At 43.9% G+C, this 18,575-nt stretch overlaps 1 protein-coding gene across 4 annotated transcripts in view; it reads left to right on the forward strand.

The window, feature by feature from the left end:
* The window catches only part of igsf9ba (immunoglobulin superfamily, member 9Ba), a 76,728-nt gene extending 62,361 nt beyond the window's left edge, over positions 1-14,367 (forward strand). Inside the window, exons 14-20 of one of the 4 annotated variants that reach the window (XM_030109086.1) lie at positions 816-1,042; positions 1,434-1,518; positions 1,596-1,760; positions 2,419-2,464; positions 4,066-5,688; positions 11,666-11,796; positions 12,835-14,367. In XM_030109086.1, the coding sequence (XP_029964946.1) occupies positions 816-1,042; positions 1,434-1,518; positions 1,596-1,760; positions 2,419-2,464; positions 4,066-5,688; positions 11,666-11,796; positions 12,835-13,043 (2,486 nt within the window). In that variant the 3' untranslated portion in view covers positions 13,044-14,367. Of the gene's footprint in view, positions 1-815; positions 1,043-1,433; positions 1,519-1,595; positions 1,761-2,418; positions 2,465-4,065; positions 5,689-8,639; positions 8,686-9,518; positions 9,907-11,665; positions 11,797-12,834 lie in introns of those variants that run through there. The other 3 variants (XM_030109087.1, XM_030109088.1, XM_030109089.1) reach the window with 3 other exon arrangements.
* The last annotated feature ends 4,208 nt before the right edge of the window (positions 14,368-18,575 follow it).

Below are 18,575 nucleotides of genomic sequence, written 5' to 3' on the forward strand. Positions count from 1 at the left end.
AAGTTTTCACACGATGACGAGTGGGTCTGAGGGAAGACGCAGGTGTAACCTTTGACCTTAAAGTTGGTGCTGGTCTCTCCAGACATGCCAGTCAAACACCAGCGGCGTCACTGATGTGAGTAGCTGGGTTTGATGAGTGGAGAATAAAGTCCGTCTGAGAAACTGCCTGTCCGACGCCTCCAGTTCAGTCTTCCTCCTCTCCTCCGACAGAAACTGAATTCAAGGTGTGTCCTATTTAAAATCCATGACTCAGCCAGAAAGACAGAGTGTGCAAGCAGAAGCGCACGGCTTGAACAATGGGAAAGACAAAAGAAGGGAAGGTTTGGAACAAAGCTGCGCACTCATCAGCGAAGCTGTTTTACTTTTACTTTACAGCAGAAATCGATGCATCAAGTCTTCAGGTTACCGAGCAGCGAAACACTCATTTCAGTTAAAAAGCATTTTTAATCAGAGGAAACTAAAGAATTTGGGTTTAGAGAACACAGTGGGGTCGAGGCTTTAATTAGAACATCTTTACGGGGGTTGCTGTGTTTCCATGCAGTCCACAGCAGGATTCCAACAATCAAAGTTTCCCTTCTTTCAACAAAGGATAAATGAGGCTTGCAAAGTGTTGACCTGATTCACACGCTGGGACGGCAGCCAGCAGACGCTCGGAACTGACTGATTACATTTTAAACCACAAACCTCAAGCTATGGCTTTTTCCTCTCTTTCGATATCTACAGTAGATTCATCACTGAAATGAATCTTGTGATCATAAAACGTTTCATTAAGCTTTGGCTGAGGGGGTTCTCTGCCGTGTCCCCCCGGTGCTCAGGCTCTCCTCTGGGTACCCCAGAACCTCTGGTGCTTCTTACTCCACCACGGTGCCTCACAGCCAACCGCACGCAGCACGGGGTCCTCCTCACCTGGCTCCCCCCGGCCAACCACTCCTCCCCCATCGACCGCTACATCATGGAGTTCCGCCTGGGCGAGCGCTGGGAGGTCCTGGACGACTTGATCCCGTCCACCGAGACAGAGCTCATCGCCCGAGACCTCGTTCAGGTCGGTTGGTCAAAACACCTGATTCAAGTTTTTCCCTCTTTCTTTAAATCGAATGTTGAAATTTTGTTTATATTATATTATTATTATATTTTATTGAGTTTGAGACAACTGAGACCATTATTTTTTGTCCAATCATACAAAAATCAATGTATTTTATTGGGTTTATGTAATAATTTTTTTTTCGTATTAATTATTTAAATTACAGTTTTTTAATTTCATTTAATATAATTTTGTATTTTCTTGTAGTTTATGACCTTCTTTCTCACCTTGATCTAACTTTTTTCAGATTTTTTACATCAAAAATAGAAATAATAATATTAAAATGTGTGTGTGTGTGTGTGTGTGTGTGTGTGTGTGTGTGTGTGTGTGTGTGTGTGTGTGTGCCTCGCAGGAGTCCTGGTACGAGTTTCGAGTGATGGCGGTCATGGACGACCTGATCAGTGAGAGCAGTAATGTAGTGGGAGTGTCGAGCACAGGTAAGTCTCTCCTCTGGGGAGCCGCGGTCGGCGCGCTGCGGTGCGGTTGCTTCATTCCAGCTGTCTGACCGCCCCAGCAGATCCCTTCCCCCCTGCTGAGTTGCCCGACGAGGGGCTGGCGCGGCCCGTGGTGGCGGGCGTCGTGGCAACCATCTGTTTTCTGGCAGCGGCTGTACTGTTCAGCACTCTCGCAGCTTGTTTTGTCAATAAGCAGCATCGTCGCAAACTCAAACGTAAACCAGGTTGGTTTGACCTCTGTTGGTTTCTGTCTTTAGCCGACGTGTAAGTAACCCAGTACAGCCTAATCCTGATCACAGAGACGCAGAATGACCACGAGCAGCGCCGAAAGGCCGCGATACGTTGCTGTCGTTGTTTTATGTCGCCTACAGACTGGCCGGTTGGAGTTTTGTTTTTATCTGAAACGTGATTTTAAGCCTCAGACGTCGAATGAAAGCTCCTCATAAAGTCTCCCATTCAGCTTTACCTCATGAAGGGGTTTTGCTGTTCAGGTCTTGGTTTTCTCAAACTAATGCCAAAAATCTGCCATATGTTGAAATGAGTCTCCTCTGTGTGTTTTATTTCCCTTGGGGGATAAATAATTCAGGTTCCTGTAGTTTAACCAATTTTTGACAAATACATCAATCAGAATTCATCTACAGTATGAATGCTGTTCAGGGTGAAAAATATCAAATGCATACATGTTACACTTCTGTATCCTGGCAGTAGACATGTTGAATTTGACCAAATAGTAGTGAGTAAATATTTTTCTTGCTTATCTTTGATCTATATCTAATCTATAGCATCTACGGATGAAGGTTCAGCGTGCGTCTAGTCTGTGGTCTTGTTCTCTGTGGTGTTCAGCAGAGCAGAAGCTGAACTGAAATGTGTTTGTCCTCTCAGATCCTCCCTTGTCGGTGACACACTTCAGGAAAAGCATTGAGTCGCCGTAAGTAACGCCACACCGGAGCCCCTGCAGGCTGCCAGAGGCGGCTGCTACTGTCCATCCTCTTCTACACCTTCTCCAAAAAGTCTTCCTCACATGCATGATGTGACAACAGGCATGCATTTAAACGATAAAGTAACACTGGAGACTCCTCAGAATGACATTTGGAAGGCCGATGATTACAAACAGCATGCATCTCCGGTGCTTCAGGACAAGAGGTAAACTGGCAGGACATGGTGTGCGTCCAAGAAGGAGGCCAGGTGAATGGTAATTAAATGTTGGGGCTACTTGGAGGGTGGAAGAACATGTACAGTAGCAACCTCTAGCAGATCACGGGCAAATTAAGGAGAGTTCAAAAGCAGCAAAGTCAGCATTTTTGAGCACATTACCCCGAGTGCCCGAGCTGCAGTATGTGTATTGATTTTTGATCCATCTGTATTCTTTAACCTCAAACGCTGTCTGCTTTCTGCATGGTCCTCAGTGTTCAGAGATGCTGTTTTCCTCTACAGTATCAGTCAGCTACATGTGTGTATTTGTCTGTCTGTAAATCCTGTGTACATCTATGACTGCATTTCAATCTCAGACAGTAATCTGTGTAAATCCCATTCCAGTGTAAATGTCTGTGTGCTTGAGAGATTAGCTTTCAGATCACTTTTGACAATTTTCTTTTCTTTTTTGTTATTTGTTTTTTTTTAAATGAAATGGTCCAGGCAGGTCAGGGAGTTCACACTTAGTCCTTTCTGAAAGTAGCATAGTTGGAGATGAACCAGGCCCGTGTCGTTTGTCTCCCATCGCAGGCCTCCTCTCACCCCCTTGCCAGGGGTAGAGCCCTGCTGGGACGAGCCTGCCAGGAGCAGTTTCTTGCCCCCGCCGGCCAGCCCCCTGTGAGTGCCTGCCTGCACCAAAGTACAGAGTGTGCTGCACTGCACTGGCTTGGCTGCATGGTTAATGCATTGCATAGAAACGATCAGCTGATGATGGCCTTTCGTAGCCGTAGAGGAGCCTACTCCTGACTAGTTTGCATGCACAGACCTCCATGCACCTTAATGAGGGTTAAATTGTGTTAGCTCAGCTGCATGCACAGTACCAGGGCGTGTATATGCACTCATTAAGTACAGTGCCTATCCGACGCATTGGGTGACCCAGTACAGTAAGTGTCGAGTGTGCTGCTCCTGGTGTGGGCAAATGAGGCCTGGTTAGAAGTCATCTGCTTCCCTCACATCACCATTTGGTGCAGCATATGAGAATCGGCCTCACGTCCGCTCAAGAAGATGTAGTGTCAATAGATCTGGGATACGACTGTCACGTTCGCGTCGTTGGTTCTCCTCATCTCGCCACTGTGGTTTGGTTCATTAGCTGCCACCCTGTTGGGATGCCGCTGCTGCTGCTGCTGCTGCCATAAACTGGTCATTATCATAATGTAATTCATTATGGCTGCCTGATCGAGCGCTTCAGCTTTGCATTGTTTCATCTGTTTAGAAAGTGCAACCATGCCTTTTAATTTACAGCATTAAGTTTTCTGTTTGAAGCTTCCCATTGTCTCGTTGAGTTTCATCCCCTACCTGTCGGATTAAGTTTTGTTTCTGCGTTTTCTTTAAAATCAGGTTATCATCGGGGAAGATAAGTCCAGAGAGCTCCCCTCCATCTCGGCCTCGCTCTCTCTCGTCGGAGGGCTCCCACGGACCGGGCCTGTATGTCAGGAAGCTGCCCAGCCCTCAGAGGGAAAAAGACAAAGAGCTCTCCTTCTACAAGAAAACCAAGCGTGCCATAGCCAGCAAGAAATACAGCGTGTCCAAACACGAGGCGGAGGTCACCACGCCCATCGAGCTGATAAGCCGCGGCCCCGACGGCCGCTTCGTCATGGAGACCAGCCCGCCTCCCCGCCGCATCCAGGGCTTCCCCTTCGCAGAGGAGTCCGACATGTACCCCGAGTTCCGGCAGTCCGATGAGGAGAATGATTTTGACCCCGGGCCTCTGCCGCCCATCATGCCCACGCTGCGGCCCCAGCTCTCCCCAACGTCCTCCAGCCTGGAGTCTACGCAGCCCCCCACCTACAGCCCCCGCCTACACAGGCCCATGGAAGGTATGAGCTTTGCAGAGGGCAGTGCACTTCACGCCTCAGGGCAGGCCCCGTCCTCCCGCTACAGGGGCTTTCCCCAGGGCCCATTCTATGGGTATCTAGGCAGCCGCGCTGAATCAGGGATTCCACCGCCATTCTACATGCCTGACATCAGCCCGCGTAGCTCCGCTCTGTCGTCACCCCCGGGCACGGCGGAGGGGCCCTTCGGCTACCCCTCCATCCCCGAGGAGAGTGGAGAGCTGGAGCACCATCAGTACACCGCCTCCGGCCACTCTCTCTCTCACACACACAGCCCTCCCCGCTCGCCCGAAAGCTGGCAGCCTCACGAGTTACCCTTCCTGGGCCTCGAGGGCCCGCGGTTTATATACCCACCTCACCATCCTTTACACCACCCCCAGGACCTCCCCGACCCGCCCCCGTACCCTCCTCACTCTCTGCCCCCCAGCCGCCTGCACCTCCCTCCCCTGAAGGATCCAACAAGCCCTGGACTCCTGCAGCTGGAGGTCCCTGTGGCTCCCCCGGGCAGGGACAGGCCCCCGGGGCCCCCGGTTAGGCGCTTAGCTATGCAACAGGCCCAGAGTCTCGGCCAGCTCAGACACACGGCCCACGGTGTGGGCGTACCAGTGTTGCCTTACCCTGACCCGGCAGCCCGCGCAGGGAGCCCAAGCACAGCCCCCAGTAGTAGCCCTCAGTCCTGGCTCAGCCCGAGGGCGGGGCGCCGGGCGGACCCCAGCCTACCCCCGCTAGTCCTCCAGCCCTCCCGCCTCTCTCCGCTCTCCCAAAGCCCCCTTAGCACCCAGCCGGGGTCCCCGGATATCCTGGTGCGGCCCCCGCCGCGGCCCAGCATCCTCCGCACCTCCCGGTCTCTGGAGATGCCGGAGATCACCCTGCAGCCCTCGGCCACCGTCAGTTTCTCCCGGAGGTCCTCCCTGACCGCCTCCCCCACTCAGAGCCAGGGCGCCACGCAACCCAGCCCCAGTTACCACGCCCACATGTCCTACGCCTCCACTGCAGCCAGTTACCCCTCCCAGTCCCCCTCCCCCCCTCCGGAAGGCAGGGATGTTTTCGGGCAGAGGCCATCCCAGAGAAGGACAGAGGAGGAGATGCTGCCCTCAGAGCCCTCCCAGCTCCAGATATCAGCCTCAGGGTAGGTGATCCACTCCAGTAGAGAATAGTCACACTTTTATGGGATGAGGAGACTCGTCTCCTCGTCTGCTCACTATTCCAAACGTATCCACAGTTTTACTTTGATGTTTCCATTTAGGGATAATTAAGATGCATATTGTACTGTAATATGCAGAAGGCATGTAATTGCATTTAGCACATTCTGACAGCCCTCTGCAGTTTAACGGCATGTGAAAGCTCAATTTGAATGGACACTCATGTATTTTTGTCTTTATTTTTCTATGAGGCGCATTTAATCTGATCAAATATTGACAACAATTAAAAGTTCAATCAACTTTAAAAGGATCATTTTCATGAAGCACTCAGCTTCTGACGACAGAAACGATCAAATTTAGGATGTTTAAAACTGTTTCCCCCCCTGTTACCACCCCCAACACCACCCCCCACATCACCCATATAATGGAAACCTAGAAGGATTTAGTTCACATATTCCCACAGTTAAAGATAAACTTCAATTTAATTTGATCAGTGACTGATACACGTTTTAAAATGGAAAAAAATAGAGTTGAACTTAAGGCCAGCTCGAATAATGGTTAATAAACTGTTTGCTAATGCTTTAGAGTGCTGTAATCATTATTCAGTCTCTATTTTCCAAAAGCAGGATGGATGATTTGGCATTCCTCTTGTTACAGTTCGTAAACTTGACAGATAGAATTAAGAAATAAAGATAAAAATGTTCTAACGACTCTTCTTAAAAATGTGATTTCAGGCCATCATTTATGAAACAAGTTTTATTTGAAGAAAACAGCATGTGTGTTTTTCTAACCTGAGCTTTTAGCTCATTACTAATTCAGAGTAAAGAGTGAAGCGATAAGGTATGAAACTTCAGACCTGATGTTTCATTAATCTTAATGGCTGCTTAAAAAAGGGATTTCATGCATATGGCCTCCAGTTAGAAGTAAAACAGATCACAAAAGTAACAACTCAGACAGCACCAACGTTTAGAGACACAGATTAACCACATATGAAACAGTTTCAATAATAACCCTCTTTTAAATTGTTCATTTATTGTTTTTTTGTCCTGTCTTGTTGATATTTTACACAACTGCTTATCCTGGAACCTTTGGCACTAATAGTGTTGCAGGACTGAATCCTGTCCCGCTCTTCTGAGACAATATGGGTCCAAACGACTGTGTCAGCTCCATATTCTGTCAATATATCACAGCGTAACTTCACACCTGGTCATTTGAGGAGACTTTTGCTTGTACTGCACCACAACGACAAACTCAGATTATTCTGACTTTCCCTCAAAACATCGGGGAACTTTGTGTGTCTGTTCTGTTCATTTAGAAGAGAGCAGGTTTTATACTGCGATGCCATCTGGTGCAAAGTAATGACAGTGTGTGTGTGAAGTGTGTGTAACCACTTCAGGTAAATCTTTAATATCCTCTCAAGGAAAAAAACAAGAACTCAAAGTTATTTCTGAGCCCCGAGCGGAGCTTTTTAAAACTCACTCAGGCCCTTTTAAAGTAACACTGAACCAACCAATCACCTGGACTTTTTAAACCACTCAAACTTTTAACAATATATTCAGACTTTATAATTCACTTTTATTTTATTTTTTTACACAAATGAGACACTGTTTGTTTAAAAAAGATTTTAAATAGGGTGTAGTTTAAACTTGAAAGAATCCAGTAGAATTTTGATAAGAGAAACTATCACCAGCAAACGGTCTGTAAAGAGAGACAGAAAAAAATCACTTTTCACACACAGATATGAAATCAGATTGATCTCTACTGACACGTAGGACCAAACGCAGCTGCAGTTTGGACTGATGTGTTTGTTCTTCTTTCTCCTAATGTCATAAAATCCATACGCAGTATTATAATATTAACATACCAATGCCACGCTGTGCTAAATTATTATATGAAAGCAAACTCACTTTGTAAACTTAATATCTGTTCGTTAGTGTGGATTGAAAATACTACAGTGATTTTTATCTTTAAACTTTAAAATTTAATCATCTTGAATCTCCGCCAGACATGAAGGGGTTCCTGAATTATTCGAACCAGGCCCTAAAGGGTCTAAAGGGGTTCCAAAAAAACTGATCAGATCAAATGGTTCAACAGCATGTTAAAGACATTTCATGGAAAAAAATAATCTGAAAATTACCCTGCGATACTGTATTATGATTGTAATAATCACTACAGTTGTTTAGGAGGAACTGTTCATTAGTTAAACAGTACAGGAGATTTATCCTCCAAAAAAAAGTGATCATGACTAATCTATGAAGCATTGGTAAGCAGCTGATTAACGTTTAATAAAGTCATTAGATACTCTCATTCATGTATTATTTAAAGGTAGAATCACAAACCATCAAGCATGCGGTCATATCTTTTGATAAATTATATTTTTATGATGTTGAGACATAAATAGGAAGATCTTCAGAGTTCTTTGATTAATTATTCAATAAAAAGCTGTCAGCTTCATTCAGGTGCTCTGTAGTCGTTTCCCAGCAGGCCAGAGGTCGTCAGAGGGTCTTCCTAAGAGCTTAAAACACAAATTAAGAAATGGATGAAAGTTTTGAAAAGTTAAAAGTTTTATAGACAGTTATTGAACTGGTTATTCACAAAAGCATCGCCTCTAAAAACAAGCTGTGCCCAAAAAGAGCAGAGTGTTTTACCCACAGTGGGAAACGCTTTCGCCGAAGCAGGAGGATTTATGTGTATTAGAGACTCATCCACGCCCCAGAGAGTTTCCACAGCACACACTCCTGAGCCCCTCACAGCCTCCTCACAGCCAGAGGCGTCAGTCTAGTGGTAGCCAGAGCCGGAGCAGAGGTCAGCTCCTGCTCTTCACTGGCCGGAAAGGGAAGGTAGCTTGTAGGGCTGCTGCTGCTGCTGCTGCTGCTGCTGCTGCTGCTGCTTTATAGAGGGTAAGGGTCTTACCTCATTTGTTTTTGATTGATCTCAGCTATCTGGGCAGCGTTGTTGTGACCCGGTCCCCTACGCCGCAATAGGTAAGGGTCGGACCCATGTCTGAGAGGGGAGGGGTCAGCAGGGGGAGGGCTCTAATCACTCTCTCCTTTAAAGGGGAATCGCTTTGGGTTGTGCCTCTGTGCTGGATTCAAGTGAAGCTCAACTAATGGTAACAATGAGTGCAGGACACATGATTCGGACAGTGCCATGGCTCAGCTCGCCTGCCGAGGCGCAGGCTGCAGCCAGTATTCCTGAGAGCAAGCACGAGGAGTGGTTTTGGACCGTGGAGAAGCATTTGATTTTGTCTTTTTCATTGTTTGAATACAGACATGATTCCCTGCTTCAAAATAAGAAAAAAACAAACAAACAAACAAACAAACAGAAAGAAAAGAAAAAGCCTTGAATCAATAGAGGGCGCACATGAATGATAGACTGGAGTATTCCCCTTTAAAGTTTTGTTCCATGTGCAAAATGCCATGCATGCATTCTCTAAACTTCTCTCTACGACCAAACAAATAACAACAATTCTCAAACTAAATTCTTTGTCACATTTGTCGTCCTAAGTGCTTTCGTTTTTTCTGTCATGTGACTGTTTTTTAATGGCCATTTCCTCCTCCTGTCATGTGACTCGTTCTTTAACGGCCATTTCCTCTTCCTGCCATCTCCTCCCGTCAGCATGGTGAAGCCTCTGTACGCAGTGTTCATGTTCTGATCAGACTGTGCTGTATAGTGTTTATGTCTATGGAAATGTACTCTACCTTAACACGCTGTGGCCTCTGATGATGGAAGTGTTCTCTATCTGTCCAGGACTGTTGCACATTCTCCGACTTGTCCCCCCCTCCCTGCTAACGGTTCTCAATCTCTCTCTCCGCAGTGACAGATGATGGACAGCATCTCTAAAGCTTTGTGTTCCTATGCCTTTTGAAACAATACATGTTTGGCACAACAACCTGACTTAATGGCGGCATTAAGTCAGGTTTTGAGGCTGTTTGTATTCAGTTCTTTGAAAGGCAAAGAGAGCCGCCGTTCAGCCTCATGAACGTGAACTTAAATGTTTGTGAGGTTATTTAACGTTTAATGCATCTTTCTATGAGAGATGGACAGCAAAACCAGAGTATTCGGTATGAGGTAAAACTGCTTCTAAAACAGACTCTGAGCCGGAAGACTCTTTTGACTTGATGTGGTTATTTTGTGCTGATTAAACATCGATTATTTCCATCCAACTTAGCATGTATCACTCATAAAATGAAAATAGTTCTTGAGTTTTTGTTTGCCGTCGGTTCTTGTTCAGCGCGCTGAGCAAACGGCCAGAGAAACGCTGACTGAGTGCAGCTCACTGCGAGGGTCTGCAGCCTTTTCCTGTGTTGGCTTGTGACGCTTGTAGCAACACTAACACGGTGCAGAGAGCTTGTTGACACACTTTGTTTACTGTACCGGCGGAGCCGCAGGTGCGGTGTTTGCACTGGATCCAGTCAGTCGTTCACGCAGACGACAGAAGGATCTGTTGATGAGGAAAATGTAAAGCTCCTCTATCTTTAACGCTGCAGGGATGAAAGATGCAGAAAGCCTCACCAACGATCCTGAACTGAAACTTCTGGGTCATCCATGAGGTCAAACATTTTCAAAAACTTACAGAAAGCAGTGAAATGGTGCTTTGCACCCATATATTTGTTATTAAAGTTACGTCTCAGTGTCAAAGCAGAGGCAACATTCTGTCACATATATAGCCGTAAACTCAAAAACACTCATCTTCACAAATTAAATAAAGGTAGACTGAGCCCATTTTATAATAAAGAGGTTAAAAGCCTCTTAAAGTACTGCATAACTATGTATTTTGGGAAAAATAAAACACTGGTGTAGAAGAAACGCCTGTGAAGGTAAAGGTTCATTTCTACTGGATGCATATCAGAGCTGAGGATAAGAAATCAGGCATCTGACATCATTTTACAGGAAGTTTAAGAAGGAATACAAGAGTAAACCTGTGTTTTCCATTAACAGTCATCGCTGTGTGTGTAGTTTTAGGCATGAAGAAACTAGCTCTGTCATCATGCATGCAGTGTTTTTACTGCTAAGTGCACATCATGGTTTGGCTTTTTTTTTTTTGCAGTAAAACTTCGGTACATTTTGAACTTTATCCATATCTTTATTATATGCTCTTATTTTAATGTTTTCAGACAATTGTTAATTGAGCTGTATGTGGTGCCTAAACTAACAATAAGTAACAATAAGTTAAGCCAAATTTTGGGAATTCATGCAGGAAATAATTCAAACTGCATCACCTACACATAAATGGTCATTTACGTTATTCTCTTATGGTAAAGGCTGCAGATCCTTCCTGGCCGAAACTTTATTAAAAAGAGTGTTATTGGTGGATTTCAAAAGAGTTTGGATAATTGTTACCAGGAACAGAAGTTTCACAGTTCCAGAAATTATTTTCATTTTATGAGTTTTATACAACAAAGAGACCAATATTGCCCGCATTTCTGAAGCAGTCACAGTTTAAAGGCCCAGACTGAGCGCTGTTACTGTCAGGCTGGACTGCAAAGTTTTTCTTTGAATTTCCTCAAGTTACTCTCTTGAGTTTCAGTTGAATTATTTCTACAAGTTACGACAAAGAAAAACAAAATAAATCCCAAACTTCTTGACAATCTTGGGCTGGGTCTTTAATGTGATGATTGCTTGAGATGAACGTAGAGCCGATAATTCCACCAGATCCACTGCCACCTTTTGTCAGCTATTCTTCCTTTGGCTTTCTCTTTCTCATTCTTTGCCTTTTCTTTCTCTCTTCATTTCTTTGAATCTAACTTTTTATCATCCATCAAAGCCTGTAGAAAGTGGAAACTCATCATCTTAGTGAAAGAGCTCGCACTAGAAGTTGAAGAGCTCATCCAATCATCCGATAGCGCCTACCGGAAAATAACAATGAGCGAGACATTTCTGTCTTTTCACTGCTTCAGCGCCGAACGCGGCCGATCCATTAATGCAGAGCGATGTGTGCTGTGCTGTGTCTCGTCTTCTCAGGGAACCTCTAGGTGCGTCTAGTGATACTGCCGGGTCTGAGAGCTTACCAGCACTGCTACACCACTGTATTACTAAAGCCAAGGGAGTGGCTGCCAACAACAATAACAACACGAACTCCAGGTGGAGAACAGGTTAGTCTGAAGATCACAGGAGAGGCGCACAAAAGATGTGACGGACCTGTTTCTGCTGCGTGGCAGATAAATTACTCCTGCAGAGTAACTGGGACCTGGGACTGCCATGCCGTCTTTTAATTTACCTGAAATATCCCATAAACAGAGCCAGACTTCCAGCGTCAACACATCAATATAAAATTAAGTACTATACAGAAGTATATTGGAGCTGCAGTGCAGTCCTGTTAAGATAAAGGTATTACAGTCAGTCTATTTCTATGAAGTTTGATAGTTTTGAGTGACGACAGACTTGGATCTCAAAGCTCTTCAGATCCTCCCACTTTCCCAGTGGGAAACTACCACTTTTACTACGTTCAACTTTATAATTTTCCCAGAGGGAAGTGAGGCCTAATCCTACTGATATTTGCTTATGAAAGCACCATTACACACAGTTCTGACAAGCCTGACAAGTGTTATTTTTGCTGGTATTTTCTATTTTTAGGGCATTACCACGGGATCTTTTAACCCCGGGTTTTCATCCAGTCATTCATCGAATCATCGTCTCCATCCATATGAACACGTATGACATGACTGGACTGGGGTCAGGGTCAGGCTGACCCTGACCTTATGACTAAAACCATGTAGTCTACCACACAGGATCAAACATGACAAAACATGAAGCACATGGAAATAATGAAACCAAAGCAAAATGATTTAAAACCTATGAAACCCAGCAGCAGTGAGAACAGACGGGATGGAGCTCGACCAGAAGAGTCTTACATCTGTCAGCACTGTGTTTTCATAACTTCAAGAAGAGACAAGAGTGAACAAAGTTTTCAACAATCGAAAGCCTGTGACCTGAACAAACACGTTGGGTTTGAAATACCGAAACAAGACAGAGGAACAGAACAGAACATGCTAAGAACATGAAACATGACACTCAAATGTCCATGAGGGAGTCAGAACCATGCCAAACCTGAAAACTGCCACGGGTTGTCTTGTAGACGAGGCCTTGGTCTCTGGTTGATTGATAAATCGGTGGTCGTCACTCTCTTTCAGGTGTTTCTCCCTCTCAGACCCAGCAGCAATCTCAGACACCCCCGGAGGGAGAGGATCTCAACTTCCGCAGAAAGAGGAAAAGGCAAAACAAGAAGAACCCCTATCTCTATTTGACCTCCCTCCTGCAGCGCAGGCGGTCCGAGGACGACCAGACCGGCATCCTGGCCAGCGCAGACTCTGAGGGCCCCAACTACGGGACTCTACGCTGACCCGAGTGTCCGCCAAGCCATTGGACTCGACTTGACTCCGCCCCCCTCCACCCCGCCTCAGCCCCCCCCCCCCCCCCCTGCTCCACATCGACTCCATCAAACAAACAAACAAACACCTTTCTTATAATCTCTGAAAGTCTCGTGTGTTTCGGGGAGCGGGGAAACGCGGAGGCGACGACTCCGAGGGGCTGGAAAACGTCTCCCAAGACAAGAACAATGGCTTTTTATGAGTTGTCACCACCACTTGTCTCTGAGGAATTTCACTTGAAAATGCTCTGAAAATATATAATGTATATAAATAGTAAAACAAGGGAATGAAGCTTCCTACTACAGTAATAAAAAAGTGTTGGTTGAGTATGTCACAACACGTTAAAGATTTTTCACTCACTGGTCATCGAGGGGTCCATAACTTTAGGTTTTTCAGTGATACAGCGTACTGTTAATCCTGGTGCGTCCTCAGACGGGGACACGAGTTCTACCTTTCCTACAATACAAATAGTGTCAGTATTTAAACACAGGGTTCTTACCACAAAATATACCTCAGAGTAAACGCAGAGTTGCTGTAATTCTTGTGGTATACTGTACGTACTTGACCTTTTTACATATGAAACGTATGGATAAAAAGGTTTATATCACACACACACACACACGCCACTCATTCAAATGAACAATATGGCCTAACTTTATCTGATTAAGACGCTTTTTTTATTATCAGCGACAGCTGGCTTATTGTGTTTGCTTCAGTTTGTGATCCGATGCCAACCATTCGACTCCTGAGTCTTAATCCTGGTGCTGGGCGCGTCTGCGCCGCAGCGCTGCGTTAAGATCGAAGCCTTCAAGAGATCTCTCAAATGAATTTGGGACTGAAATGCTGAGAAGACTCAGAGGAACCGGGGGTGAAAAGTCGTGACGTGTACTGTAGTATGTATTTCATTATTAAGGAATCATTTGTGAAATGTGGCACATTTCGAGGTGCCTTTTTTTGCCTTTTTCTCTTCTTTTGTTTCTTTTTTATTTAACATAAACTTGCCTTTTTCCTTCGCCTTCATATATTTGTCTCTCTGGGGGAGTGAGGGACTCCAGGACTTTGTGTGGTTTTACTTTCTCTGCCAAGGACACGTGAGAGAAAATGCATAACTCTTGTTCGGTTTGATTTTAACCTGCTTCAACTGTGTATAATCCAAGTAGTGGGACACAACCACCATAAATGTAAGAAAGAAAAAATACAGACATTTAGTTGTGGGGAGGTGGACAACGAATACATTCTACTGTAGAGGAAAAGTACTGAAGCACCATTTGTGCAAAAAGATTTCATGCAAAAAGAAAAAAGTGAGGATGTTAATGTTTAACGTCGGCTAGAAGAGAATGTGATCGCTTCATAAAGCTGTTCAAAAGCAATGGGAAAAACTCAAACAATGGCCACCCTGACTGTTTATCTTTAACAACTGTATATTTACTTGCTAGCTACTTCTCTGTATGTCTGTTGATTTTTCCGACACTAACCGATAATGAATGTATGTTTTGCTGTACAGGAGATGAATGTCCCAATGTCGCAGTACATTGAATGACCCACTATGTTGCTCACAGTGCAGCTGTGAGCAGTGAGACGACCAGTCGGCACATCAAGTCCAGATTCCTGTTTGTGCAGTTTTTCCAAGCCAAGTTTTCTTTTTTTATTTTCTTTTTTCTTTAAAAAAAAAAAAAATTGTTTTTTCTTTGTTTTTGCTCTGACGGTTACAAATAACAGCTTTCCTTGTGTTGTTAAATCTAAACATAAAGGAAGGACATTTCTGTTTGGTGGAGAACTTCTTTGTTTCAACAGAGCTTCTTGGTAACTAATGTTAAATTGTTGGAAAGCCCAATTATTTCCTTTTGTAAAAGGGGCTGCATTTGTGGGATGAGCAGCAATTAATATGTGTGTTTTGGCAATCCTCCCTGCTAATGCCAGCTCGTAGAATGGATGATTAAACTGTTTTGTTCAGGTTAATCTTGTGCTAAGTGTTTTCCAGCATTTCTGCACTGTTAAAAAGTCAGTTTGGATAGTTTTTTGGTTTTTTTTAATGGCGCTGCTTGCATGGAATATGCATTTATTATATGAGCAGCAAAGCAAAGAGTATGTGGGGAGTTTCCTTTGTTAAATCTTGAGCTCCAGTGCAAAACACCATTCTTTTGCAGTTTGCTGGATATTTGAAGTCTAAAGCAACTTGACCTAGAAAATAAAATAGAAAATCCAGACTGACGTTTCCTTCTGATCCCTCTAAGGTGAGCTGAGAAATGTTCACTGGAGTCGAGGTCAGGATTGCTGGTGAGTTCAAGAGAGTCTAAAACAACAACAAATGGCAGAATCAGAATGAACTGGAGAATATATCTGTTGTATTATAGATGTAAACCAGACAGTCAGCTCTGCTGCTCATCCCACAAAGTCCAGGAAAACCGGTGGCATCGGAGGCCTGGAGGCCAGAGAGCTGGACCTGGTTCTGGACGTTCACAGGCTTGTTGGTTTTCCCTGTGCAGACTCATTTATTCAGGTCTGCTTCCAGCTGGCTCCTAAAAGCCACGGCTTTCTAAAATGTACCAGATTTACTGCCTAGAATCACCGTGGCACAAAGAAGCAATCCACCCAACACTAATCTGCGTTCTTTGTGTGATACGTGTAGTTAAATTGCTCCGAGACATATCAGTCAAACCAGATTCCTTCAACCGATCCGCGGAATATCCACCGAAATCTCTCCAGACTTTCCAGGAAGTGGTGATTGCCTGAAAGCGAAGCGTCAAAAGTACATATTCTACTTTAACCAATTGGTTTTCGTGTAAGATACGAGAGGAGATTAAAAAAAAAAATCTATATTTGTTATGTACTGTACATGGTGTGTATTGTATTTGTAAAGATAAATCCAACCATGTTTTACAGGAAGATGTTCTTGTATAGGGATATATGAAAAGACGGGACAGATCCCACCGAAAAAGAAATTAGATTATATATCAAAGTATTTGCTTACAGTACGGCTTTAAGTGGATAATGTTTTTAAAACATTTTAAGGTGCCTAATTTGTCATACTTTAGCAGACATTATTTTATCTGAGAAGAAAAGAAAACTCAATGTTAGTACCGTACAGTGTATTATTGCCATAGCCCGCTGGCTGCACAAGTTGAGTAGTATTTTCTCTGATGTATAGTACGTGAATGCCCACTGGAAAAGCTTTAGAAGCAGAAGTGTGTTGCCCTCTATAATATTTCTGGAACAAAGTAATCCTGTATTTTGCCCGTTCATGAGCACACATGTAGATTCGCTCCAGATCTCTTCGCCTTCACGTGTCCAAAGCAAATAACCGGACGGAGACTTTTTCCCGAGCGTGGAGGACATGCTATAGTCATGTACAATACGTGCTGTGGAGGAAATTGTGTTTACATTAGTTTCGATGGAGAAAAAGTGTGTTAGGGCATAGTTGCTTTGAACATTACGACTTGGTGCTATGTTTAACTTTGTGGTGCTGTAGAATAGAGGTCTAACAATTTTGTTTTTTTTTAGTTTCGTTTTGGGGGGTGGGGTTGTCTTTCTGTTTCCACAAGCAACTCTTCGGGGCCCTGTGTGTTTGAGCAACTGAACTGGCTCCGCCGGGCACTATAGGTCCTTATCATAACAGTATCATGGTGTGACGACAGTGATAGACAATACTGGAAAGTAGTAGTATAACCTCAAATAATAGAGACTTGTGACATTCAAATGAATTCAAGATGACCTGTTTTCTATCGTGTGTTTGCAATGTCTGTCTGTGCTTCCAAGGTACCCTCTCTAAAGTATATTTGTGATGATAACGAGAATATTAACCCAGCCTAAAAAGGAGAAACATAACCTTTTCTACACACTTCCTGTAGGACTTCTTGTTTTGGTTAACAGCACTGTTTTTTCAAGCACACTACTGCAGGGGGGCGTAACCGTCTCAGATCATGCCGCCGCCGCCGCCGCCGCCTCGTGGAAGGTCCCTCTAGTACTGTACAGTAGAGCCATGAGTGGTCCATCAGTCCACATTTATCTCGCCCCTGCGGGTAGAAAGGTTTTGGGGGAAAAGCTCACACATCCTGAAGAATGGCTGTCAAACGAATGGATGTCGTCTTCCGGGCTTTTTCTTTTCTTTTGCATATCCAACAGAAACATGTACAGCGTTAAAGAGGGCTGCTTTGGACGTACTGTTAGCTCCGTTTGGTTTCTTTCTGAATTCTATTCCTGTTTTCTTTTTTTTTCTTTTCTTTTTTTTTTTTTTTATATATGTTTTATGTTCCAAACGTTTCTGCTTACAGCTTTTAGTGCATCACTAGGTGCTGGTAGGATGATACTTAGAACAAATTTGATTTTTTAATTGTATTAATCTTGCATGTAGAGACAATACAAAAACGCCTATTTAGCAGTCATTCATGGACATCCCAGCTGGTTGTTATTGGACGGAAAATAGAAATATGTAGTATTTTCTATATTCTCTGTTTTTTCATGTGTACCAGCACTGAGAAACTAGAATGTATTATTATGATTATTCTTATGATTATTCTGATTCTGATTCTGATTACTGTAGGCTACAATAAGCACTACATCGTTGACTGTTTTAGCTGATGCTCATACTCAAGCAAACCAAGTAGTGCTTAAAAGGAAGAAAATTGACTTCATCCATCTCGCTGTCATCACGGGTCTCTGTGCTGTACATCACATGTTTACATCCTGTCGTTTATTCTGCTTTCTCTGCATAATCTGTCTCCATCCTGTTCATATGTAAATATCTCAAACTTTATTTTTACTTTTCTGGCTTTTTATAACCTGATGTTTCTTTTCTATCTTCTTTTCTTTTCTGTCGGTTTTTAGACATCTGTTTGGTCGCCGCATCGGTTATATTTACGCTTCACTTAACTTTTTGTGAACGATTAACTCATACTGTATGGTGCTGTACCAAAGCCTTATGTATAATATTTGTATTCCTTTTCTTTGTTTTGTTTTGTTTTTGTTTGTTTTGCCACTGCTGTCCAGTGAACTCTGTATCGTCTGAGACCATGTCTGACTCACTCTTCATGTTCAACTGCCATGGATCTTCTTTCTTTATTGAGTAAAACAACAGAAACCCGAATGAACTATGATGTAAAAAAAAAAAAAAAAAAAAAAGATTTAAAAGATTAAAAAAGGATGATGATACCAACGCTCTGGCCTGTCACCACCCGGCCTGGATGTACAGTGACAAGCCTTTAGAGGGGAAAACGCACAGGTTGGCTCCCGGTGGCTCATCAGGACGTAGACATGGGCCTGGCACATGATCTGCGCTCTATCTATGGCATGTCTGTGAGAAGATGAACGCAGTGTTGTATCCATGTCACCATATCATTTCAAATGCTTAGTCCCATATGAAATTTTCCTCTCAAATTTTTGTATTTTGATATAATAAAAAAATGAAAAGAGGCTTTTATTCTTGCTGTGGTGCCTTTGTCTGCGAGCACGCAGGTGTAGTTCATGTGCCGGACACAGGGTGTAAGTGTTGGGCAGAGAGAGGAGGA

This window comes from Salarias fasciatus, chromosome 14 (genome assembly GCF_902148845.1).
Source record: "Salarias fasciatus chromosome 14, fSalaFa1.1, whole genome shotgun sequence".
In the NCBI taxonomy this organism is placed as follows: Eukaryota; Metazoa; Chordata; class Actinopteri; order Blenniiformes; family Blenniidae; genus Salarias; species Salarias fasciatus.